Here is a 25,792-nt window from a genome sequence, read left to right as displayed (position 1 = left end):
TTACACAAACATGCCAATAACCCTTCCATGATGTTTTCACTTTAGAAGGCAGCTCAGTGATACAGAGAGGATTTGCTCAAAGCACAGCTAACCTCTTTTTTGCTTTTGCTCTCTTTCACTCAAGCCTAACAACCCTGTACACTCCACTTAGTGCTTGTGAAATAATGATTTATGTGGTTTTGCATTGCATTATCCCAACAGAAGAAGTTTTGAGCAGATTTTTTTGGGGATGTTTTTGCTATCTATCTTAAAAGTGGCTGAAAATCAGGCTGGTCGCCTTCACCAGAGCTTCTCTGACTCAAAGTGTGGATGCTTAGCTTCTCTCGTTATTCCCTAGTGCTCTTTATCGTCCTCGCCTCTGGCTAATCATTGTCTGCCTCCTCCTCAATGCCGTCTCTCCTTCACTCTGTCCAGCAGCACGGCAGGTAGGTAGATAGAAAACAGGTGGGCAGACAAGGAGTAAATAAGGCAGGCAGGCTGTTAGGCAGTCTTTGAGATACAAATCGGACGAACTGTCTGTTGGTCAATCAGACTTTTGAGGTAGCCAGGCAGTCATCGAGCCAGCCAGGTAGGCAGCAAGGCATTGTGGCTTTTCTCTGTGTTCTCTGTGTGCTGCTGGTTAATGGCATCAGGTGCTGCTGTCTGCAATGATTAGTGCTGGGGCTGGAGTAATGGGCTCTGATAACAGTAATGGATCGGCCCACAAACACTTAGCTCAGTTTACTCTCTCTAATGCCCCTCATGGCCCAACCCTCAGCAGCTGTGTGTCTGTCCGTCTGTTGACACAGCTAACACAAGCTCTACAATTTATAAAACACATTGATTCTTTTTTTTTCTCTGAGTCTCTGTCTGGCTTTTTTTCTGACCTGTATTTATCAATTTCCACCCTTCTATTTCATTTCCTGATCCATACATAAACAAAACAACCTTCCGTGCTTCTTAAATTTTTCGTACTTCTTTCATTTTTTTCTGTTTTCTTCTTATCTAACTGAAAAACCGCTCGTTCACTTCTCACATTTTCACCCACACGCCCACACTCACCCATTTCACTTTCCATCCCTCAATCTTTCTCTATCACAAACTGCCTTCTCCTTCCCATCACCTTCTCTTTCTCTTTATAATAACCTCTATGATTAGTTCTTTTTACCTGGCTATTGTTTCACACCCCTGTCCCTTTCTCTCCCTCCATCTCACTCTCCCTTTCCATCATGTCTCCTCCTCCCACTGTGGGCTGCTTGAACAGGTGGCCTGTGGCAGGTTGTTGCTGTGCTCTGCTTGTTGGTCTGCAGGAGTCTCCTTTCGAATGCACTCGTTTGTATATCTGCGCGCGTGCGTTTGTGTGTGTGCTTAAGTGCAGGTGTGCAGGCACGTTTATAAGGCCTACCTGTGCATATGCTCATTTTTGCGCATAAGTGCCTGTTTATGTGTGTGCATTTGTGTGTTTGTGCTCATCTGTCCTGCTGTAACCCTCGGTAATAGAGCAGGGAATAGGAGAGGAGTTCAGCCAGAGCAGGTGATTAAGAAAAATCCCTGCAAGATGGCAGTTCTGTGGCCGTCAGTGGCCTCCTCTGGGTAAACAAGGGAAGAATGTGTGGAGAGGAATGAGAGCCTGGTGGCTGCTGCCGAGGACAAGGACAGAGCGGTTTATGACTTTGGGGGATTAACAAGCAGAAGTGGAAACTTTTCTAAGTAGAAAAAGAAATAAACTGTTCAGTGATAAGCTTGGTGGTGGAAATAGAGCAGCCCTGGCTATACTGTAAGGACAAGGGGGTAATTGCTGGTTTCCATAAATGTTTGTGAGTGCACAAGCACAAGCATCCGTTAATAGGCATGTATGCACATACACATGAGCAAACGCACACACACTCTGATGAACAGGTATAAACAAAGACAAACTCATCCACTGGCAGACGCAAACAGGCTCAGAAAATAAACAAATCACATTTAAGAGTTTCCACCGCCGGGAGGCAGGATTCATCTGACAAGTGGCTTTATAGAATGAATGTGTGTATGCACACAGGGTGTACAATTGAGTGCCTATATGCCATCACATATATATGCATGTGTGCATCTGTTTGTGTGCATTTGGTCATATGTGCACTTGCATTAGGGTCAAATCCATTTGCAAAAAAAAACAGCTTTCCTGTTCCAGCCATAGAGTAAGTGTGGAATAAGTATTTAACCAAAGTCTAGTGTGTGGGCATATATTCTTTACATCTATCCCTTAAAAAGACAATTATTGCATCCCTAGAGGCAGCTGGGCAACATATTGAGAAAAGATACCACCTTTAAACTGATGTATCCATGTCACATTAGTATCATTATTACTGCGTACCTGGCAAAACCAACTCCTCTGCTGACCCCGTTGGCATCCCTCAATATCCTTGTGGAGATGACGTGGCCCAGGGGTTTCAGCATGTTCTCCAGCTCCTGCTCATCCATAGAAACTGGCAGGTTGGAGATGTACAGGTTGGTGGGGTCTTGCTCTTGTTGCTGAAGGTCCATGGATTTGAAGAGCACAGGGGAGGAGAGAGGAGAGGAAAAGTAACGTGAGGGAAAAAAGTATCATCATCAATCACAGGAATTGTGAATTATGCATGAATTTGTGTCATGAGCCATCACGTAACACATGGCAATGCTGCCAACAGTGTAACCAAACTCTGGCTGAACTCACATGACGTTTGGCCTCACTGACACCCACACATTCAGCTGCTCACATGTAATATGGATACATCAATAGTCCGCTTTGCCTGTGGCTCTATGTGTGTGTGAGAAAGAGTGAGTGTGTAGGCTACATTATGGATTCGTGTGAGTGGCAAGTATCATGATAGTGCAAGTCTGTATATATTTAAAATAGCTTGTATGGATTCTTGTGGATGTGTTTCTTCTTCCAGATTTCAAATGAGAGAAGAAAGATCAAGGATCAAGAGAAACAAGGACAGAAGCAGAGAAAATGAAGCTGTGTAGTGTGTATTGTATGACAGTGTTTTCTCTGTAGTGCCCAGGGGCTGCTCCAAGCTAGGTGAAGCTGCACAGCTGGTGGTGGGTTGAGCCTGAGGTAACCAAGGGCCCTGTGCGCTCTATAGTAGAACAGCTGGAAACAGCAGCCCGGTCCCCCCAGTCACTCAGCCACTGAGGCAGGCAACCACCACGTCACCCAGCTATCCATCTATCTGTCCTTCAAGTCAGTCAGTCTCTAAATTAAGCATGAAGCTACATTATGTCTGCCTTATCACTAATTATGCATCTTTATGATGCTATATGCAGATTAGCATATTCTTTTCTAACATATCAAATTAAATATAATTCATCCTCCAAACCCAGGTAGTAAGTAAACCATCCAATCAGGCAGCCAGCCAGATTCAGATCTGTAACAAGATATCATTTATCATGTCTCCTTTCCATACCCAAGATCCACATCTCCAAACCATTCATCCAACAGCAGCAGGGACTATCAAGAGCAAAAGCAATATTACAGGAAGCCATCTACGCTGTGGTTGGTGGCCAGCGTAATGCAAAGACTGAATGAACCACACTTTGAAAAGCTTTACATCCACTTCAGCTCAGAAGGTAGAAATAGCAGTGGGTGTCCCCCAGCAACCTCAGCGGAAGATGTTACTTTGTTGAGAGCACCAAATACTAATCTTGTATCCGCATATTTTATATAACTTAGGGTCACTTTATTTTCAAGTCAATACCCTGAATGACACTGATAGTAAAAGTGAAACTTTTTTCATATTTAATGCATTGAATCAAAAGTAAATTTCACACTAACCCTTCTCAATAACAGCCTCGCAGAGTGCTACATTTTAATCCACTTCAGATCGATAATGTGAGCAGTGGAGGGTCTTTACAAGGAACACAGCTATGTAGAAAGGCAATAATCTATGTGATGTAAATGGGATCTATATGTATAATAAGGCCACTGCATCTATCCTGAGTAACAATAGCAATTTAGCAAGACATATACTGTATCTATAAAAATTTATGGAATTACATTAATGCTTAAGAAAAATGTTAGTTCCATTAGTTCAGGAGAGGGTAAGTTAGATCAGCCAAGTCTGGTCTCATAAACTTTAAAAACTGGCAACAAGACAAGAAAAGAGTAGAAGCAAGGACAAGTAGGAGAAGAGCTGACTTTCATCCAAAGGAAATGAAGACAACTGGCGCATAACTAAAATTTCATATAGATGTTTTTTAAACCACACGCAGCCTTGTAATCTGTCAGTCACACTACTTTATGCTGAAATCAGTTGATTTGGCGTCAAAAAGATGAGAAACGTGAAGATTCAGTGATCTATTTCACACACATATGCGCTGCTGTGAACAGCAACTTCAGAGGTCTGTCGTCTTCTCAGTCGGGAAGATGTTGTGGAGATGCTACAGTTGCAGGTAAACAATGTCTTTGAGAATTTTTACAATCTACACACTCTCTGTGCTTTGCCACAGGCAACACTGTCTCACCCTGTCTTGTGTTTTGCTTTCTGTTGACGGCAGAGGAAGAGGTTAAGGAGGAGGAGAGGAAGTGCCTCCACCGGCGTCCTGCCTCCATCTCTCCATCTGTCAGAGGAGAAGACTGGTCTCTCCCCTGATTAATTAGCCGTCTTATCTGACAGGACATGTTTGATCTGATTAAAACCTTTGGGAGAATGCCGGTGCCCAATGTGAAAGCAGGAAAACTGCAGCTATTTCTCCTATAACCGGGAACTCAATTACCTAACTTGGGGGCAAACTAAACTCCTCCCTCTTCTGCAGGTTTGTAACATTTATGTGCTTTGGAGCGAGTGAGAAAGAGCTCACAAGAGTTTGTATAACACAGGATTTGGCAGTGAATGAGGCTTAATTAAATCTGCCTGTAAAAATCTACTGTACATGTGTCACTCTCCTGTTAAGTCCCTTTGGTGTGTGTAGCTGTGCAGCTGTGCTTTCCTTTGAGTTTCACTGGTTATGTGAGGCGATGTTTTTCAGGATTATGTCAAATAGGCTTCGTATTCCAGTGCAGACAGGAGGTCTGGATCAAAGAGTTAACTGACTGACTCACTCACTGCGCTAAGTCAGTGATACCAGACTTTGTGTGTGTGTGGCGTGTGTGCGCTTTCAAATGAAGGCACTTTCTCCTATAAGCATGTGACAGTACATGCAGTGAAAGAGTATGGCGGAACGTGAAGCCGTAATTTGCACGCGTGGGCTAATAGTAGAGAGCTCCTTTTGGCAGGGGGGGATTATCATGGGGAGGCCTCGTCTACGCACGGCCGCCTCGCTAAGTTTTCTCTTTGATGACGTTCCGCACCACAAAGCCCTAAATACCCAGATGAGAAGGTTACGTGGAGGAGTGGAAATGGGAGCGTTTTGACGGGAGGTGAGATGGGCTGGCCCATTCCACAAGGAGATTTAATTTCCTTTAATGTCAGCCTTTGCACACGCTCTGCTGTCAGGCTATGAATGAAACGGTAATTGAGGTGTGTGTGTTTGTGTGTACCTGGGTATAAATCCTATCTTAGAGTAATTATGCGTGTGTCAAATATATATATACTGTAATGCTTTGCCTATGTGTGTATTTTTTTTTGCTTTTATGTGTGTATGTCTCCCAGAAGTGTAAGCATGGCTGCTTCTTGTGTATGTGTGTGTGATGGCAGTTGTGTCTGTCCCCTCGCCATTGACCAGTGTAGTAGAAGGTTAATGGAAAGGCTCCAGGCTGCGCTGGGCCTTTGATGAGCATAATTCCTTCACCTTGCCACCAGGAGGACAGGAGGAATCCAACTGTGTGTGTGACAGGAAGGGGGTGGGGGGTGGGCTGACGACGTGTCATTTCCCGCTGACGGATGGCCCCCTTGCTAGAGCTGACAGCCCTGTAGCAGTTATTTCATTTCGACACCCTGCTCTGTTTACCTCACTGTAATTTCTGAGAACATTACCATGCTACAGGGGAGGGGGAGCATTAGCAGAGAAAATAAAAAAAGAAGGCAAGGATCTGGGTTAAGCAAAAAAATAAATAAATAAATAACGAGAAAATAGGAGTTATAGATCACAGTGCAAAAGGTGAAAGAGTGAAAAGGTAAGAGAGAGACAGCTGGAGAGAAAGACAGAGACGAAGGCAGCTGACATGACAGGCAGATATAACACATTAAAGGAAGCCCTTGTTGCCTTCTGACAATGCTTGAGGGAAAAGAGACGTCAACCGTTAGAAGTCTCACGTTCCGCCTATGGGGCTCTCAGGGCTGTATCCATTTAACTGATAAAAGTTAGACAGATAGATATGTGCCTTGACTGGGGGCACTGCATCTAACGCCGTGTTGAGGCTCCGAATTGCCCTCACTATCTCGCCAACATTCGCTTTTTTCCTCTTATTATATCTCCCAGATTCCTTTACCCTATTCTGTCTTTTTCCTCCCCTCTTCAAACCACTGACCTCTTCTTGCCTCTTCCTCCAACTCTTCTTTTCATTTCTCACTCACCTCAGCACTCTCCTGCCTGCTTTTCTTCTATTCGCCCAACTACCTCCCTTACTTTTTCCATCAATCCATTCCTGCTTGTCCATCCTTCCCTCCCCACAACAGCCATCTCCCATCGTCTCCACCCTTCATCCTTGCTTTTCTCTCCTCTCTTCTCCCTCTCTATCCCTTCAGTTTGCTCAAGAGATTAGAGCTGTATGTGTAATTGGTTCTACAGGGCTTCACGGCAGCTCCTTTAAGCACCGATACACACTCGTCAAGGGTTTGTGTGCGTGCTTGTGTATGAGCGCAAACGTGGTTGCCAGTCCTTGGTACAATACAACGCTATTCACTTCCCTCAGGTATGCCACTCTGGCTTGTTGTGTGACTAACCAGCAGCCTGAAGGAGCACAATTAAAGCCAAAGACAATGGGGTTCTGTGTTGTCTGGTTGGAGAAAACTGCAAGGAAGCAGGAGTGGATGTGCTGCTGCTGCGAGGATGTGTTGCTGACAAGTTCGCAGATGCCGGAGGGAGCGTTCCTGTGCTCTTGTATATAGGTTGAGAATCTGCACTCAGATCTTGCTGTGGGAGCCTGAGTCTGCAGAATGCATTCAAAAAGACAAGCAGGCCAACCAAGTGGAAGGAAGGAGGGGGGGGGGTGATTGGGGAGTTGGGAGAGAGGAGAAGCATATGAGCGCATCAGCTCACTTCAAAAGCTTGAGTTTAATTTGGCCGAGCCAGAGAATTCGGAGACAAAAAGGTGGCACTACAAAGGAGCTATCATTCTGTCAGCAGGGCTAGTCAGCTGGTCAGACAACAGCAGGCGAAGTCAGCCGGGCAGCTTACTGTCCTTTGATGAGCGCTTCCCAACATCTCTGTTGCCACTGATGAGTGGATGGCAGGATCGCACTACTTTTCCCTTTGCGGAGGCTGTTGTTAAACGCTTCCTCAACACTCCCACACTCTGCCTGTTATCACGCCCCCTCTGTGACACTCGACTTCAAACCCTATCCACATCCAAGACTTTACATTACAGTGTGCCCCCATCACAGCCTGTCTCTGTCCACTGCAGCCATTTACAGTAGATACACATATATCTGTCAGTAGTCCAAGCTGCAGGGAGACTTGAGACCACCAGTGCACTCTAAGTGTCATGGTCATCTATCCTGCATTAGTATAAAAGCATTTTCCAGAACAGGTTCAAAGTGTTTTCTACAGAGGCTACATGGTTTCATTGTGAAACTTTGGAGGGATAAATCCTCTCTCTCAGTCTGATACACATCCATACAAACCTGCTGAGACATACAAACGCACATTATAATCTGACATATGCACAAATGTTCCGACCCTAGACACACTCAATCACGGAACAGCATGGTACAGAACAAGGAAGAAAGATGACGAGAGTGTGAGCTAGTAATGGGTGAGGTCCTTCTGCTGCTCACCGGGGGGGATGGGGGGTGGGTGATGAAATCCACATTCCTGATTCAAACCTTCTGTTGGAAACAAAGGGCTGTCAGGCAAAGTTACTGTGCCATCACCCAGGGCAGCCATTTTCAGTCCAATTACCATATTACGTCTGAACAAACAGCCTAAAACACCTGTCACTTAAACATGGATTTAATACCACGGTGATAAACAGGTGTTGGCAGGGGTTTAAGATAAAGACTGCAAACATACCATGCAGGCACACACTTGTCAGTGCTTAAGGAACTGAATTAAACTCAGTTTTTTCTGTTATAGATATCATCTTTCCTCTAATTCATAATATGAATCACCTCAGTGGGCAGCATCGATCTAATCACTTTGGAATGTACACCTGTAGGTTTGAGAGGAAGCTCTGGTTATGTTTCTAATAAAATGTTATACAAACTTTTAACTTATCAGCGCATGTTACCATCAGTTGCCCGTATGTAACTATATTTATGAGGATGTGAGATGAGACAGTTAATAGAGCAACAGTAACTCTGAGACATCCTGGCATTTCAGTGCAATGATCTAGATATGTGTTTGATCACTGTGAATGTTAGGGCTGGGGGTTCTAGTGTATTGGAGGCATGTAAATTTAAGCAGCAGCATGACATGATCAATTCTGTCTACAGTAGAAGAAGCAGGAGCAGGCACTGCATTGCAAACTTGTATCTGAGAAATGTGTTTCCGCCAGCCTTTTTGTCACATCTTCTCATTTTCAAAATGTGGAAATGTTTTCTACCTCAGCCAAGCTTAAAAACTTTCTTTGCAATATTGCTTTGGCTTTTTTAAAAATGGAAATTATGGATTCACTAATCCAACTTTATGTTTTTCAGTTAACTCAGCTCATGGAAACTGCCTATGCTGTACCTTGTTCTAAACAGGTAGTAGTACTCTCTTTTCACTTTGAAAGCTGTATACCTCACTACATGGAAACCACTGGAATAATTTTTGTGTGAGGTAAAATGAGGCCAAGTATGGTGTGGCCTGCTATGACAGAACAAGTGTAACTAATAGCAGAAACATAGGATTTTACAATGACATTGACATAGAAGCTGTCAGATCAATGCATCTATAATGGAAATATATAACTTATTGTATAGTTTAATCTCTAATACCTGATATAATAAAACATACAACGATAACAGTTCTTTACACTTCACATACTGTATACATGCTCTGAATCAAAAGAATTTATCTTCATGTGTTAAAAAATCATTACCTAGCCTCTCTTGTGTATTGACATAATATTGACACAGCCAGTCTGCTTTCCTTATCTGCATTCATCCTCACTGTAAACTACCAAACTGATCAGTCATTTCATTTATTCGCATTAGGATGCTCACATGATTGATCTGTCCTAGTAGCTGCAAGATCAACAAGATCATCCACTCAGCAACAGATGGTGGCTGAGAAAATGCCCATTAATTAACCTCACAGGATCATTTTTTTTTTACACCAAAAGAGTAATTCAAAGTTTGTCATAAGGCACAAAGTTTTTGAAAACATGTATTTTTTTTTCTCATAAGATAAAAACGATAAAAAGGGCACGGTATGGAGCTCAGCAGCAAAAGATTAAAGGTTCACCTTGCTCATGCAGTGTTCCATTTGGCTGGAATACAATGTTACCTGATTAAATAAAAATCTTACAAATTACCATACGTTGCTGCAGAGCACAGCTTAATACATCACATTATTCAGCTACAGAATTCTTCCCATGAGTGCAATCCAAGCCAATGACAACTAAGTGTGTCCTAGCAGCCCAGAGGCACTGAGGTGTTTAGTTTGGTTTTAAGATCTACACTCATTCGCTCACATAATTACACACAACGCTCCTGCACAGCACTGCATCTCATACTTACACCAACTCACACATACACACACACGCACAACCATACACGTGATCACACACACACACACATTGTCAATCTTTGTCCTATTACTGCTTATGGAAAATGGCTTTCCAGCTTCTCTGTATTATGCTGAGATGATAGATGCTGTGTAAGGAACAAAAGTGGGTGATACATTATTGAGCCTTTGAGTATGCTAACACAGCGGTGGGGCTTTGTTTAACTCACTCTCTCAGCTGGGCCTGCTCTCTGCTGGCATAGCTGGTAAAATTTTCATCCAACATAAGGCACAGGGAGCGCTGTGGCACAAAACTTGCTTTTGGTATATCCTTCCGTGTGACATTTATCTGTGCTTTTGCATGTATATTCAAGCAAAAGTATGGTATCAAACATGTGAAGGTCAAACTCAAATATTGATATGGGGTAACATCTGAGATATATGTTCTGTGGTTCACTACCATGAAACCTGCACTTAAACATCTTCAAACGCTGAGTAAGTTTAAGTGTAATACTAATGTACTCAATATTTTTCTTACTGTCAACAAATCCAACGAAAAGACAAAAAAGAACAATGCGTTAGTTTAACTCTCACTACTTCCCAACACTGTCTGCTACTCCTGCCTATCAAAGACTTTAACTATAAGAAGAAGAATAAGCTATATCAGGCTTTGGCTACACAAGAAATACTTGTTAATAGAAGTTATTCATTGTTGGTTTTGATATTTTCAAGGGATTTGACGATAGGAAAAATATAGAATGTCCCCAGCTGCATCCCTTAAATATCCATCCAAGCATCCAGGAAGTCTCATCTACCACATCAAGTGTCATTTCCACTCTTTTGGAGATGTGTGATGGAGGGATCGCACCTTTACTTTGCAAAACTGACATAACACCACTAAATTATGTCTGCCATCAATGTCATGGCTCATACATTTTGATGCCGGGTTAATGTGAATTTAAATGGGTCGATATGGGCTTCACCCGCTTAATCACGACCCCCTGATTTGATTTTGTATCTCCCTCAGTGAGCTAATATTCCAGAGATTAAAATTTCATGTGGAGCTCATATCAAAAATCCATTATTAACATGGAAGATGAGCATGTTGGCCTTACCTCTGTGCTCCAGCAAATGGAGACCAAACTAATGCACACATACAAGTGAGAAGACACACATGCATGCAAAGACACTGCTTTCTGTTTTCTATGTTCCCTGAGGACTTCAAGACAAATTCATCCTCCCTTTGTAGAAACATTGAGGAATTTCCTTATAAGCTGTGGTTATGTCCTCGGTTGTGCTCCCTCAGCTCAGGAGTAGACAACATTCACAAATGTCTTCCCAGTTTCATAATACATTTTCATCACCATAACCTTCGCATTTTTCCATTACGGTGTTTGCAACAACAGCTCATTGTGTTGTCGCCAGGGTAAATGCATTTTTCCGTCTTATGCATCATTCATGATATCATTTCTGAGATTGAATTCCTCCTGGCTGACATCATGTGGAGGCGGTGGAGTGCTGGTGATGGTTTTGGTGCTGGAGAAGATGGGGAGGGAGGGGGTGTTAAAAGGAAATAGTGGTGAGCTGTTTGATTTGCACTACTGACCAACATGAGGACCTCTGTGGGATGATGCAGGAAACCTACTGTATCTGTAAATTATGGATGACTTTTCACTCAGTACAAGAGCTCTATCTCTTTTCTATCTCTGTCTCTCTGGCCTCTTTTGTCTTTGTGTCAGTTTGTCTGTTAACATAGGAAACCTTTACACACTTTCATCCTCTTTTTCAAATCACTATTACTGTAATTTTCCTCTTTCTATGTAGTCCACATAACTGAGAACACTTGATCATTTACTTTTTGCAGAGTTGAGATAGAATACTAAAGCAGATCACCTGACTTCCATGTAACTGTGATATGGGACAATATGCCAAGATGAGGCTCTGATATTTTAAGCAATAGATTTTCTCCAGTCACCCAAGACACATAATTTAAGTCCATGGAGAGCTAGCGAGACTCTAACATTGCAGAGACATTCTTCATGTTTCGTTTCATGGTTACTTTGTGGGGATACATGCTTTAAAAAGAACAATATGTGTAGCTGCTTTTGTTTGGGCTCATTGATCTCATCGGGAGGCTATGTGCTCAAACCTTTATACACAGTTTGCCCCCTAGTTAACACACATGTTGATTTTCTATGATGACTGTCCTCTTCACACCTAGCAATGCCATTCACATTAGGTTAGCCCTTTCCAGTCAGCTGGAGGAGTGGTAATTTTGATTCTTGACAATAAAGTGAGTACCTACTTCAACTACTCAATATAACCCTATAAACAAAAGGCAAAGAACATTTGAACAAAGAGAGCTATGGTTTTGTTTTCTGTTCTTAACTTAGAACTGTGAATTTCAAAATGGTATACCACTAGCTATTGGTCTGTGTTATTATGGTCAATGGTAAGACCTATGTGCTACAAGAAACTCCCAGACTACAACATAATGGATGTGCTCAGAGGTTCCCAACCAGGGGTGCATGTACCCAAAGGTGATATGTTATTCAATGTCACAATTACTGATAACATGTGAAGTAATGAAGCAATCAGAAATCAGAAATAGTCAATGTGGTAGTAAACACCACATTGACTACATTTACTAAAAAAAGGGAAAGAGTCTAAGTTGACTATATCTTGAGGCTATCTAATCTATGGAAGGGGTAACTGAGCCTGTCAGTTAGGGCTGTTGGGTTACCCCAGACATAAAAAGGTCGGGAACTGCTGCTCTACAGATTCCCAAGATCACAGACATGCTGCACAGTGACCTACGCACTAAAAAATTCCTAAAAAGCCATGTGTCTCCAACATGCCACAGTCTCTTCTCTACTTCAGACAGACTGTCTTACTGAGTGCAGGCTGTTCTCAGAGCTTCACCTCATGCAATCCTCAGAGCTGCCCTGTGACGGGGTTCACTGCATCATAAAATTGCCATGCATGTTAACTCCAGGGTGCATGGGTCAAATGAGCCGTGGCAGTGGATGTTAAGTGACTTCAAAAGGCTGCATCCATATGCCCCTCCCCCCGTTCTGTCTCCCCAGCACATGTCTGTGTGAGGAATGTGTTCACCAGACCAGCTGGGTCAGAGATCAAAGTTAACAGATCAGGGAGGAAAGCAAAGTCACATGCATGCGCTTCAATGTGCATGAAAGATTCTCACCAAAAAACACAAGCACTTGTGCACAATTGCACACTGTCACAGCTCTTTTTCAATCTAGTTTTAAAAAAAGCATACACATACAGTATGTTGACAAGTCAAATTCAGTGTTAAGATGACAGGCAGGATGTGTGAGCCTTACAGCAGCGTGGTACAGCATCATCAGAAACCAGGAGAGTGACAATCTCTTTGTTTCCCTCCACACTCCATCACCTGCTCTCCAAATGGAGGCACAATGCAATTTTCACTTATGAATCTACTGCAAAGCAAATGGCATACGCTGTTTGCCTGCTCCACAAACACACCCTGAATAACTACCCTGGGTCATGGACTCATTTGTTATTCCTTAATGTGCCACTACTCACCGGGGAACACTAAGGCTGCCACGTGAAACTACACTGCGATGTGAGCATCATATGTCTAACTGCAGCAGAAATACCTCGGCCTTAGCTCTGTCACATCTGCACAGAAAAATGACAACACGGTGGGGGCGAGAGCTGCAGAAATATTGAAATATATATTAAAGAATTATTTCTCAATGGAAAACAGCATCAACAAAAGTAATAAAAAAGCAATAATGGAAGTGTTGTGTGAAGAAAGCCACTCAGAACAAATCAACATTTATGTGACATCATTCAGGTTCAGTGGTGGAACTGATGCAATGATTTTCAATTACAAAACAGTGATGTGGAGTATTAGTTCCCTTTCCATCACAAAACACAGAGAGCTGCTATAAATCAGGTTTTGATTTCGAATAACTAGACAGTGAGACAAAGACTGCATATAAATATATACGTACTGTGCATGTATTTATACATGTGTGGATTTTTCAGATCTGTTAATGAGTTAATGAGTTATGTCAGACACATTAAAAATATGTTGCCCCAATTGTTTTTGACCAAAACTAATTTTAATGCTCATTAATCTCCCTGTCTGCTCAGTACTGTAGCTACACATACAGTTTGTTTAATTACATGCTGAATATTTAATATATTTCTCTGGTCTTAATGAAGTGTTAACATGACAATCCTTACTGTATAACTACATCACATAAATACAATTTATAGCCGCTCAGTCCATAACATGCCCACAATAAAAGCTCATCAAATTAGGTTTTACCATACGCATTTATGATTATGGTAAAAAATAGAGGGAGATTTCATGCACATGTTAATGAAACATGACAAAAAAACCCCACTTGACAGTGTTGACAAACCACCACATAATTACACATGATCCATGTGTTCGACACAGGGGCTCTTTTGTTTTCCCTCTGTTGACAGCTGCCTCTGGGTCCTAGTTAATATGCATAACTTCACATCTGGACTTCAACATAAATATTTCCATTATGGTGCAGTGGTCCTGACAAGATATAGTTGTGACAGAATTAATATTCATATTACATGCTAAGATTAGCAAAAAAATTACTAATTTGCTACAATCTGTTTGACCTTGATGTATTAGATGTGGTTAGAAAATAAAAGAGGTAGGTGCTGTAGCTGTCCAGCTTTCATTCTTTTTATACAAAATCAGATGGCGCTGATAATGGTTATTCTATAATTAGAAAACAGTGGATATTGTGTTAAATTGTTCATTTCATAATTTCATGTCAATTAAAAAAATACATGTACTCATCACAAAGTCACATTATCGACACTTTCTTGATGGCCGTGTTAAGAATCAGTGAAAGAAAATGCCTCTTATATTCTGATAATGACAAAACTGCATCGTGCCCAACCGGCAACCACCACCACAGACACAAAAAAAAAAAAAAAAAAAAAATTGTAATTTCCTGCTATTAAGAGATTCTGATGATCCATCAAAAACAGTATAGTTTAAGTTTCCGAACCCAAACCCAATCTCCTCGGTGTGTATTTCAGTGAGAGCGTCATTAGCAGTAGATGACCTATATAGAGGGGACGGCTGCTTGTTATAGTCTAATTATCACCCTAAATGGCCTGGAAGAGGGGTGGTGCAGCGGGAGATAATGTGTTTGTTATGGACGCTAATGATACAGTGGAAGCAAACTAACAACCCACCCTGGGTGTCCCACCGAGTTCAATGGCTTCATCACTCCCATTCTATGAAAACTTGGAAAACTCTGCTAGCTTAACGGCTTCCTCTTTCCGGTTGGGGATGGAGGAGGAACACAATAAAGTGAGTGAGAGAGGCAGAAAAAAGAGGAGGACTAGAGGTTGGTGAAACCATGAAGGAGGGGGGTATGAGAAAGGAATGCAGAAAAAGAGGGAGGGGAGAAAAAAGCTAGGAAAGGCAGTAATAAAACAAATGTAGTAATAACAATAACAACTACCCTAGTGCTTTTATTGATGCTCAGGTGGAACATCAATGGTGTGTGGGTGAAATATGCCTGTTAACACCAAAGTGCTGTGGCAACAAAATGCTGTAGTGACTTGTTGAATACATGAATTACATCAGAGACTGCAGTTAAAAATCTGTGGTATCTTCTCAGCTATACAATCTGGTACATATTAAGAGTACATGCTAAATAAGCAAATGTAAAGAGAACAGAATTAATTTATTACATGGATGAATGTGACAGAAAATCAATATTTTGGATATAGGGCCACTGTCCACATTTTTTCCACCTATCTGCACATGTAATAAATGTATTCCTTCTTGCCCTTGAAGAGTCTCCTCTAGTTTTTCGGCAGCTTGCAGGCATTATTTCTCAGGATATGGGACTACACATTAAATTATCCTGCAGGACTCTTGTAGCCTCTGATATATTTGCTTGTATTAATGTGTGCATGGTGGTTACCCTGTGCATCCTGTGTTCTGTCAGAGCTTTGGTTGAGCACATGCTCAGAAATTAACGCACGAACAGTGGAGACAGTATGTAAGTACAGGATGTAACATCGGCAGCGACGTCCAAACAACACCAACAGAGGAAGAGAAACTAACCCACAATGCCACAATTTTTCTGCCATGATCTCAACATTACCAATACAGTAAACAGATTATTAGTATGGTCTTGTTTACACTGTGCAAAATCTAAAGATCTCAAGACGGATGATTGATAATGATGTGCCAACCGGTGATTACACCTTAATGATCCAGGTACACAGGCAAGTATGTCAACAATATCTCTTCAGCTGCAGCTGCTTGTCTAGGTATATGCATCCAGATAAAACAAATATATCACAAGCCCATTACAGAGGTGATCCAAAGCACCATGATAATGATTATACCACAAAGAAGCTACAGGAGGAGCTATTTGTGTAGTGTATAGTGGAATGCAGGAGCAAAAAGACAAAGAAAGAGCAATGGCTGCTGGGTAATCAGGACTGGGAGTTGCTGGTTTGTAAGCCAACGGCATAGATGCGTCTAGACAGATGTCATGGGTCTTGGCAGCAGAGACAGGGACATCAGTGTCCACATGACAGTATGACAGAGAGAGTGAACTCTAGACTCTGGAGGAACAGAGAAAGGGAAATGGAGGGAAGGGTGTGCGCTTTGCAAGATGGAAGAGGGTCACCTTATCCAGAGATCATCGCGAGTCAAGAGTGCGAGGAGAAGAGGACAATCACATGTGCGGTGACTTTGAATAAACATCAGTCATGTCATGATGTCAACACCTGCTTCATGTCTCACGATAATTAACTGTCACATGTGTCCCTGCGGGTTTTAGCATTCCCATAATCACTCCATCATTTATCATTGCCATTCAAGAGGACATTATCATGGTCAGTGCCACTGTCATTATAATTGTCAAGATCATTTTGCTAGTAACAAGTGCAAAGACGTTCTTGGTGAGGCCTTACCAAAACCACTTAACAGACACTAAAAACACAACAACAAGGAGGCAATGTTAAGGCCCATTGCACAGGACTGCACAATAAATACACCAACATAAAGCATGAAATACTAGCCTACTTTATAAATCCTTCAACAAACCGTCTTGGCTCATCAGTGTGCTACCTGGATGGCATCTAATGAGCACTTAATTTGAGAGTGTCTGCATCATTAACAGGGCCCACCGTTTGATGCCACAGCTGTCAAATAAGACTTTCATCCCAACATGATGATAGGAGATGTGCAACTAAGGTGTGTGTGCACTTGTATGTGCGTACTTTAAATAATTATTTTCACATTATATTTGTGTTACAACAAAGGTTATGAGGCTAGAAATAAGTAAATGTAATGAATGGACGTCATGGCTGGTTGCATTCTGTATAGTGTTGTGGCAATGGGTGGACAGAAGGTACCTGGAGTGAAGAACAGAGGTGCAGAGACATGGACAGGCACTAAAAGAATCAGAAAGACACAGAGAGAGAGAAATGTGTTTACTATCCCAAACTGGTCTTTAAAAACAGGGCAGTCCAATGCTCTGGCATCTCCTCCTGGGCAGCCGGCTGTAAAAACAGTGACCCACGGCACTGGCAGCTCACTAGCGTATGAACGGTGTCATTCTGTGTAATGACATCAGAGATTGCTACAGGGGCCTGCAGGTGTCAAACATGACTTCAGAGAGGGGGTAGGGATTTGTTATACGATGTCCTTTTACGAGACAAACCAAGGGGATTAGCGTTCATCACGTCATAGTGTGATTAACAGCACCCATGTCCTTCCATTAGCCTGACCTTGTTAAGTGTGTATGGTGTGATTACACGGTCTGTCACTATCATGTGTTTCCACCATTACCAACTACAGCGAGTGTTTGCTAAAGTCTTTGCAGCTGTTGCTGTGATGCTGTAAGCACTTTTTGTTGTTGGTTACTGTTGTTGTTGTTGCCACTGGTGTGACCTTAAGGCTGCCCGGCTGCACTTGCATTCCTGCTCTCCTAAGTGTGAAGGCTCGCCATGTTCTATTCCCCCTCTCTCTCTTACTCTACACTTTCTTCTTTGCCTCTCTCGCCCCTCTCTCACTCACATGCCTGGCTGCTATAATTAGAGTAATTGGAATCAGATGATGCTGGCTTAATTGGAAAGGAATGCAGACGGGGCTATGGGGCTTTTCCGCACGGGAAAATCAGCTGGAAGAGAGAACACGAGACAGTAGGGAGGCATGGCAGAGGACGAGGTCCGCAGTCACGCATTGGGCTGCTCTGGCTTTAATAAAATTGGCAGGATTCTGTCGTAAACACACAAACAAATTACGAGGACTGATGGAGACTGAATGTTGTCGTATGTTGGCAATACTAGAAGTATGATGTCAGGAGAGGCAATACACGTGAACTGAGTTTGGCAAAACATTCAAATTACAGGAGCATGATTTATACACAGTAATGAGTCAAAGCTGAAATCCAATCTCCTCATCTGACAGTAGCCTTGGCTATGCACAAACATTTCATGGTGAGAGTTAGGAGGCTATGGGGCGATAATGCTACATATTGCATGATGAAAGTTGGATATACACTTGCCAGCAAAGGGCCACAATATTAAAGGTTAGAATCCATTGGTAAGAGGGCAAGTTTCATTTAAACTGTGCCAGAAGCAAATTCTCTTTCCAAGTTGAAAGACACTGCAAGAGGAGGGGGGGGTGAAAGAGAGCGAGAGCAAGGGAGAGAGACAGAGAGGAGGAGAAAGAGACTATGCTGGTTTCATTCTGCTGAAAGTCACAGTTGAAAGTCAGCCTGATTGTTTGCTGTTTGTGTGCTGTGGCCACTGATGCGTGGGAAGAGTGTTAGATTCCCTGCAGGCGCTGGCAGCTTAATGAAGGAAAGAGACACACACCCGCTTCAAGAGCTGGGACTTCCTCATTTACACTGAACCCTAGGGGATCAAACACTGCAGCTGGCCTCCTCATCAAAAGGGGGCAGTGTTGCCTGTAATGTACTGTTTTTTTCTGAAGGAGAGTGTGTGTGTGTGTGTTCTTTGTTTATCTAGTTAAAGAGCTGGAACAGCAAGAAGTCAACAGAGGTTGATTTAATTATCCTGACAATCTCACTGTCTCTGCACAACTCATTTTCCACCACTGGAGTTTGCACCACATATCTGGCTAATAGAGAGGCTTGTTTGTCAGGTTCAAGCTCTCTGTCTCTGGCTACATCTCATTACTTTTAACATGGAGCTGGTAACCAGAGAGGGCTTGGAGAAAACTCTTAGCATGCCTCCCATCTCTCTGTCTTTCACACTCGCTCTGTCTGTCCATGTGGGCTTGAAATGTGTGTATGCAGCTCTTTTGTTTTGCCTGCCGCTTGCTGCCGGACTGCTCAGAGCCTTTGTCTTCCTGCACTGCTCCCCAGATCTCAGTTCGTTACAGAGCGTAATTAGCGTGGCGCGAGCGGACTCCCCAGCCGACACACAAAACTCATTAAATTCCACTAGCCTGCTTTTCGCTGGCATGCTCTCCTCGCCCCATATTAATCTTCCTTCCAACCCAAACTTTAATTCTCTGAGAAAATGTTTATGGGAGGAATAACTGCTTCCGCCCTCACATGCAATAACTGTGCTTGTTTATTGTGTTTTTTTCTTCTCTTAAATTCAGTGCTGTTTTGTAATGTTGTGATCCAAGGTCAGGTGTAATGAGTGTCTGGCTAATCAGATGCAAGGTGCCACAGTGGCTCCCTGATGAGTGCAGCAGGTCGAAGATGACACCAGTGCACTTCCTCTCTGCCCACCCCCTCTGTCTTTGTCTCTATCTCTCTGTGAGCCTGCCTGCATCTCCAGACAATGACCAGACTCATTTCCAGACTCCCTCCCGCAGTCTCCCTCACTACTAACAGGGCCACACAAACAAGGTCATTCAGACTGCTGTAAGAGGAAGATGTATCATTTACTGGGAGATGGATGACATGATGTCTCCGCAAAAAGCTTTTATTTTGACCAGAAGTATTACTGCAACCCTCCAGCCCTCTTTCCCCCCTCCCCTCTAATTGAACAAGGAGGCAAAAGACAACTGCCACTTGAGCTGAAAAGGAAATTGCCTCTTCAGTAAGGTGGAAAATACACAAACCATTGTTGAAAAATGGTTGTATAGGTTCAACAACCTGGCCTAAGAGGGCTGAAGACAAATTGAGCAAATTGGAGATGGGCATCCTTGATGACCTATCTGGCAAGTGGTGCAAAGGGCAGTAAACCTCCCCCCATTACTTCCCTATTTGGCACTATTACACATCAGGTTTCTTTTAAAAGACAGCAATAAAGAGGTCTCTGCTAAGCCTCTGACAGTGTATGGTGTGTTGCAGATCTGACAGCAGATTATACTGTAGCTCAGTGCAGTTCAGTGTAGTGCATTGTCTTTTATTGTTAAGTTATTATTTTTCCCTATTTCTTAGCCACATTAGCAGCACGACTCTAGGGATTAAAATGTCTGTCTCAACAACTATTGGATGGATTGCTATGGGATTTTGTACTGACATTCATGAGTCCCAGATGATGAATGTTCCGGAAACTATTGGATAGATTGTCATGAAAAGTGCAGGTGGGTCACGCGAAAATCAAATAATTTTTCATAAAGCAACATGTTCCAAATATGTCCTGTTTAATTTAGTACTAAAATAACAGTATGAGTCCTGGACCCTGCTTGTCTTTCTGCTGATTTATTTCATAGAACATTTTGTCTTTACAAAACGTCATCAGGAACATATAATCATCAGATATACTGTACATACCTGAACCTTGTCCAAACAAAAACAAATTTAGATTTCAAGGACTTTGCAGTCAAAGTAAAAAGTACACCCCAAGATCCAGTGTAGCAGAGCAGTCTAGTACAGTGCAGCGTTATGTGTGGTATAACTTTCAGGTCTACATCAGTGCTGTTGAGGCTGAGCGAACAGTGATGTAGCCGAGCAGACTGACAGCTCCTGCAGGGCTCCTGGGCCAAACGAGTGCAGCCAGAGCTCCCGTGGGTCCAACACCTGCCAGATGCAGCGGGATGTGAGCTGGTGACAGTGGGGTATCAGAACCCTCGTACCCTCCACAGCCATCCCAGAAAGAGAAACCTCACCAGGGCTGGCGGAGAGACAGCTACCACTGGGACTTCCACACCACTGCCTAGCATTTAATTTAACCTACTTGATGGGTGACTGGCTGCATTAACTTGACATTTGCTTCTGCACATCATGTCAGCTGGCAGAGGATACCAGCAAATTAGCAGCACCATCATAGTGTCACAGAGTTTTGCAACGAGTTTTTATAGTCTATATATGATCTTTTTTTTTTATCATATTATCTTTTCATCACTGAGATGATGAGTTTTTAATTAGCCATAGAATTATCTGCATCACAGTGACCTTGAAAGGGCAGAGGCTGATAACAGAGTGGAAAAATGGAGTAGAATTAAGTACAAGTATAGAGGAGCAGAAAGTAAACACTACTTAACAATGTACTCAGAGTACAGCCTATTATTATCTAAGTCTACATCAACTGAGACATCAAAGCAAATACCTAAGAAAAAAGAAGTCCAGACTCCAGGATATGAACTTACACAGCTCCAGTGGCTCTTGTTCCCAAGTCAAGTCCATTCAGTCCCATTAGCAAACTGCAGGTTTTGCTAATGTCTAAAGCTATTCAGGCAGGTAGGAGTCCCCAGTTATGGTAATGGTTTCACCCAACTCTTTGAAGCCACACTGGCTGTAATGGCGTCTGAAGAGAGCGATTGCGGGGTACAACCCTCCAGGGACTCATTAGCGAGGAGCAAAGCTATTTGAAGAAGGCCGTGTATGGGAGAATGCAGGGAGAAACTGTGTGCATGTTTTTTTTTCCCCTGGATATGTTATTTCTCTTTTCTTCTACTGTTTTCCTGTCCAAAAAATACACAGGAGTGTGGAGCTGTACGAGGGCAGACTGGGACAAACTGGTCGACTTTGCTTGTTGTGGGCAGCAGCAGAAGTCGCCGGGGATGCCAGAGAGCTGAAGTAGCACCATAAGCCATGGGAGGGAAGCCTGGACGGAGAGAATGTGATGCGCTGGCAAGGGCAAGGAGATAGGGTGAGAGAGAGAGAGAGATGGAAAAAAAGAGAGAGAGAGAGGGAGTGGGAGTAAGGGATAACCATAGAATGCCATCGTCTTTTAGCTCTAACAGAAGCTCGCAGCAGGATTCTGAGCAGGGTGCCATCACGGATGCGCTGGGACTGCACATGCTGACAAGTAGATTAGACTTTGGCTCCTGTTATGTCAATCTGATCCACGATGACACACTAACCATGACAGGGGGCTTCTGCCTGCCTGGGCAGGATGAAGGCATCTTGAAATATCATATAATTTCCTACTGGACCTCAATGAATTTGCAAAGAGAGCAACGAGAGCTCTGAAAGACTGATCATGAGTTAGTTTCATCCTTATGCATAATACTATGTACTTGCCGTTACACAGACTGTGTCACAAACAAAAAGCTCATTCAAATAATAGTCTAGTATAGTGATTTATGAGCTATACTTCCTGTTGAAATAGCCTACATTGGGATCTAATACAGCCTGCATCAAACATCTCACAATAAAATTTTGATATTGTTTTTGCCTCAGTCTGTGTCACAATATTTCATCAACTTCAATTGACCCAAATCCATACAAATGACTAAAAAGACATTTGTGAATCTATTTTTCATTCACATTTTGTCACATGCCGAAAAGAAAAAGAAAAAAAGAAGAAGTCGGCAGAGCAGAAAGTGCCGGAGCGTGAGGTGTTCGTTAACTGGAAGATCTCTTCCTTTAAAAAGACCCCCAGCATTTACATTCCCCTAAACCCTTGCCTTTCATGCCAAGCCTGCTTTCAATATCAAAGCTCCTTTTGAGAGCCTCTGGTGGAATGATAACAGAGAGAAGGGGACTTTAGTGAAAATGTAAGATCTTGAAAAGAGGGAGAGATGAGGAGAAGAGAGGAAGAGAGGCCGAGGGGGAGGGTGGGAGCCGGGAAGACAGCATATCAATCGCCCCTTTAACTGACACAAGTATTCTGAAGTGAGTGGTTTTCTTTTAAATCTTTTTTTAAACATGCAGGGAAATGTGAACACGATGCCGAGAGTGTGATAAAACATCATTAGGCGTCCATGAAAAAGACTCAAGAGTTTTTTGGTGACAATAGGATCCTTCTGTCAGATATGGTGAGGATTACACACCGCAGCAGGGTGAAATGACTTGTTAAGGGAGAAGGAAGCTTCTGTTTTTTGTCCCTTGGATGACGTATATGCTTGTATGCGGCTATTCATGTGTGTGTGTTTGGGCTGCGTGTGTACAAGTGTGTGCCTGAGTGTGTGGGTATGTGGTCTGTGTCTTGCAGGAATGTGTGCCAGCTGAGCGCACCTGGAAGCTGTTTGAGATAAACTGAGGCTGTTGGGGATTACTTGAGACACTGCAACACGCATACCAATCTATGTACACATGTATGTGTGTGTGTGTGTGTGTGTGTGTGTGTGTGTGTGTGTGTGTGTGTGCATGCGGGGCACAGCTTCATTTGCATGTGCATATGTTCAGGTATTAAAGTAGAAACATAAATAATATAAAACAACACATACAACCTTCACCAGACAAAAACAAAATAATTGCAGGTTGTAAATATGGCAAAACATTCCAGTGAAGACTTATTATTTTTGATGGGACCAGAGTTTTGGATTAAAAAAAATAAAAATAAAAAGAGGAGGGAATCCATGTTTACCGCCTGTGTTGATGAAAGAGAGTTCGGTTTTGTATCATATTACAAATGTGACTTCATTAGTCAGGCTGCTGGTGCACTGTTTCTCTATCCTCTGAGTCAAATGCAGAACAGGCAACTGTTGTTAAACAAAAGCAACTGTGCGACCATGTGACTGTGTTTTGTTTTTGATTCTGTTTTGTTCTAATTCACTTTGTCCTACTCAGTTCTGTCCAATCTGATCTTGTTTTGCTTCAATCCAGCCTGGCTCTCTGCTGTCACTCTTGCTTTCTTATTAGCCACGTCAAGACAAACTCGCTATAAATAGCCCGAAATTTCAGGATGTTACAGTCTGTACAGCATATGACATCCTCTATTCTTATATCCTTGGGTTAGATGGTTGGATAAAAAAAAAAAAAACTTGACATGAATAAAAAAGAAGACACCTCAGGAAGAGCAACAGAGAAACAGAATTACAATTTCAGACTAGCAGTAAAAGATGTTTTGGCAACTTGCCAGAGGTGAAAACAAGATGTAAACACAGCTGTGACATAAAGAATCATCACCGTCTTTTAGTAAACAGTTGCGTATTTACACATCCAGCGGATACAAAAGCAACATTATCATCCATTTGGAATTGTGTTTCTGGCCACCTGATGAATGTAAGTCCAACATTCACTCTTCTGTATCTGGCTCTTTAGCAGAAAACACTGCATGATGTTCACCAACTAGTAGCTAACTTCGTCAATCTGCTGTTGGTGCGGCAGGAAGTGTGCAGTGGGTTTATGGAGCTTTTCCTCTAAAAGTTGTGACACTGAATCAAAACAGTTAAGTTGTGGGCTGAAAAAAACAAAGCTCTTGAGTCTTTTTCATGGACGCCTAATGATGTTTTATCACACTCTCGGCATCGTGTTCACATTTCCCTGCATGTTTAAAAAAAGATTTAAAAGTCATTGTTTCTATAATACTGATTATAGAGGAGTATGCAATAATAATTCTCCTCTTCCTTATTGACTACAGTCTGAATGCATTTGTTCTGTGTGTGTGTATGTGCTTGCTGCTGTGTGACCTCTCTGTTGCATTCTAGGCATCAGGGGGCACCGGGAGGCAATGTGCTCTCCTTTCCTGTTTCCCTCCATTCCTCTCATCATCACTCACTCCCACGCTGTAAACATCACCCTCCAGGTTGTGACACTGATGAGGGGAGCCCCCTACCAACCAGAGGAAGCACACCACAACAGGGGACTATATGTGTGATAGTGTGTGTGTGTGTGTGTGTCTGAGACAGAGAGTAGAAGAGTGGCCACATTTATATACAAATACTACATAACAGCATTTTCCACACATATAACTGTTGACGAAAACAAAATACATCCACCTGGCCTACTTCTCAAATCACTATTTTATTTGCATGAAAGTTAGATGGAAAAAAACAATGGGACTCTAAATACAAAGCCTCTAAATACAATAACAGTTCGTTAGAAAGGAGAAAAATAATGACCATAAAATAAATACAGTGTGTCAGCAGTTTGACTTAGTTTTCTAAACCCCAAAATTCAAGTCCAGCAAAACATAGCTTTTTTCCAACCATCCACTTCCCGCCTGGAGAGTTCTAGATAGGACCTCCACACAGATAATGACTTCTCCTGCCTCTCTTTTTCTTTCTGCTCTCAGTTACTGTGCCAGCAGAGGTGGTTTGACCCCAGCATGGTCCCTGGCTTCCTGGATACTTCTTGGAATGCCCTGGATAGCCAGGCAGGTCTGGAGGACTCCAAAGTCGGAGGGGGCATAGCCCACCATGAAAGACTTTGTCTTACACTCAGGCTTTTGAGATGCTATCTGCAGCTATTTGGAGGCAAATCCATGAAAGTTTCCCTAGCACTTCAAAAGGATTTTTCACCTCTTTCTCTTACTTTCTCTTGTAATTTTCATTCCTCTTCTCTTTCTGTTTTGCTCTCTTGCACTCACCTTTCACTGTTATTTGAACCATGTGGATGCTTACTCTAATGCTCAGGGACTTAACATCTGATTTTAAGCTCAGACTATTTCAGCTTCTGTTTTTCTCCACCCTACATCTACTGCTCCCACTGCACACATACACAGTGAGCAGGCAAACGACTGGAAGTCTGTCCTTTTTCTGTAAAAAAAAAAACAACAACCCAAAAAACAGAACAAAAACAAAAACAAACAGAGTATCTGAGTATCAGACACAGTACCTCCTGAAGCAACGCAATGGCAATTTTCTTCTTTTGTGTTTCTGACAGACCGTATACCCAGGAGAGAAAAAAAATGGAGGTTTCCCTTTGGGAGG

At 42.5% G+C, this 25,792-nt stretch overlaps 1 protein-coding gene across 5 annotated transcripts in view; it reads right to left on the bottom strand.

Annotated features, from left to right (window-relative positions):
* rbms3 (RNA binding motif, single stranded interacting protein) overlaps window positions 1-25,792 on the bottom strand; it is a 254,977-nt gene that overhangs the window by 66,799 nt on the left and 162,386 nt on the right. For all 5 annotated transcript variants that reach the window (XM_018685388.2, XM_051067783.1, XM_051067788.1 and 2 more), the window contains one exon: window positions 2,336-2,493. In XM_018685388.2, the coding sequence (XP_018540904.1) occupies window positions 2,336-2,493 (158 nt within the window). The remainder of the gene's footprint in view (window positions 1-2,335; window positions 2,494-25,792) is intronic.

The sequence above is a fragment of the Lates calcarifer genome, linkage group LG3 (assembly GCF_001640805.2).
Source record: "Lates calcarifer isolate ASB-BC8 linkage group LG3, TLL_Latcal_v3, whole genome shotgun sequence".
NCBI classification, from domain to species: domain Eukaryota; kingdom Metazoa; phylum Chordata; class Actinopteri; family Centropomidae; genus Lates; species Lates calcarifer.
The sequence above is the reverse complement of the archived record's forward strand: the minus strand, read 5'-3'. Positions and strand labels throughout refer to the sequence as shown.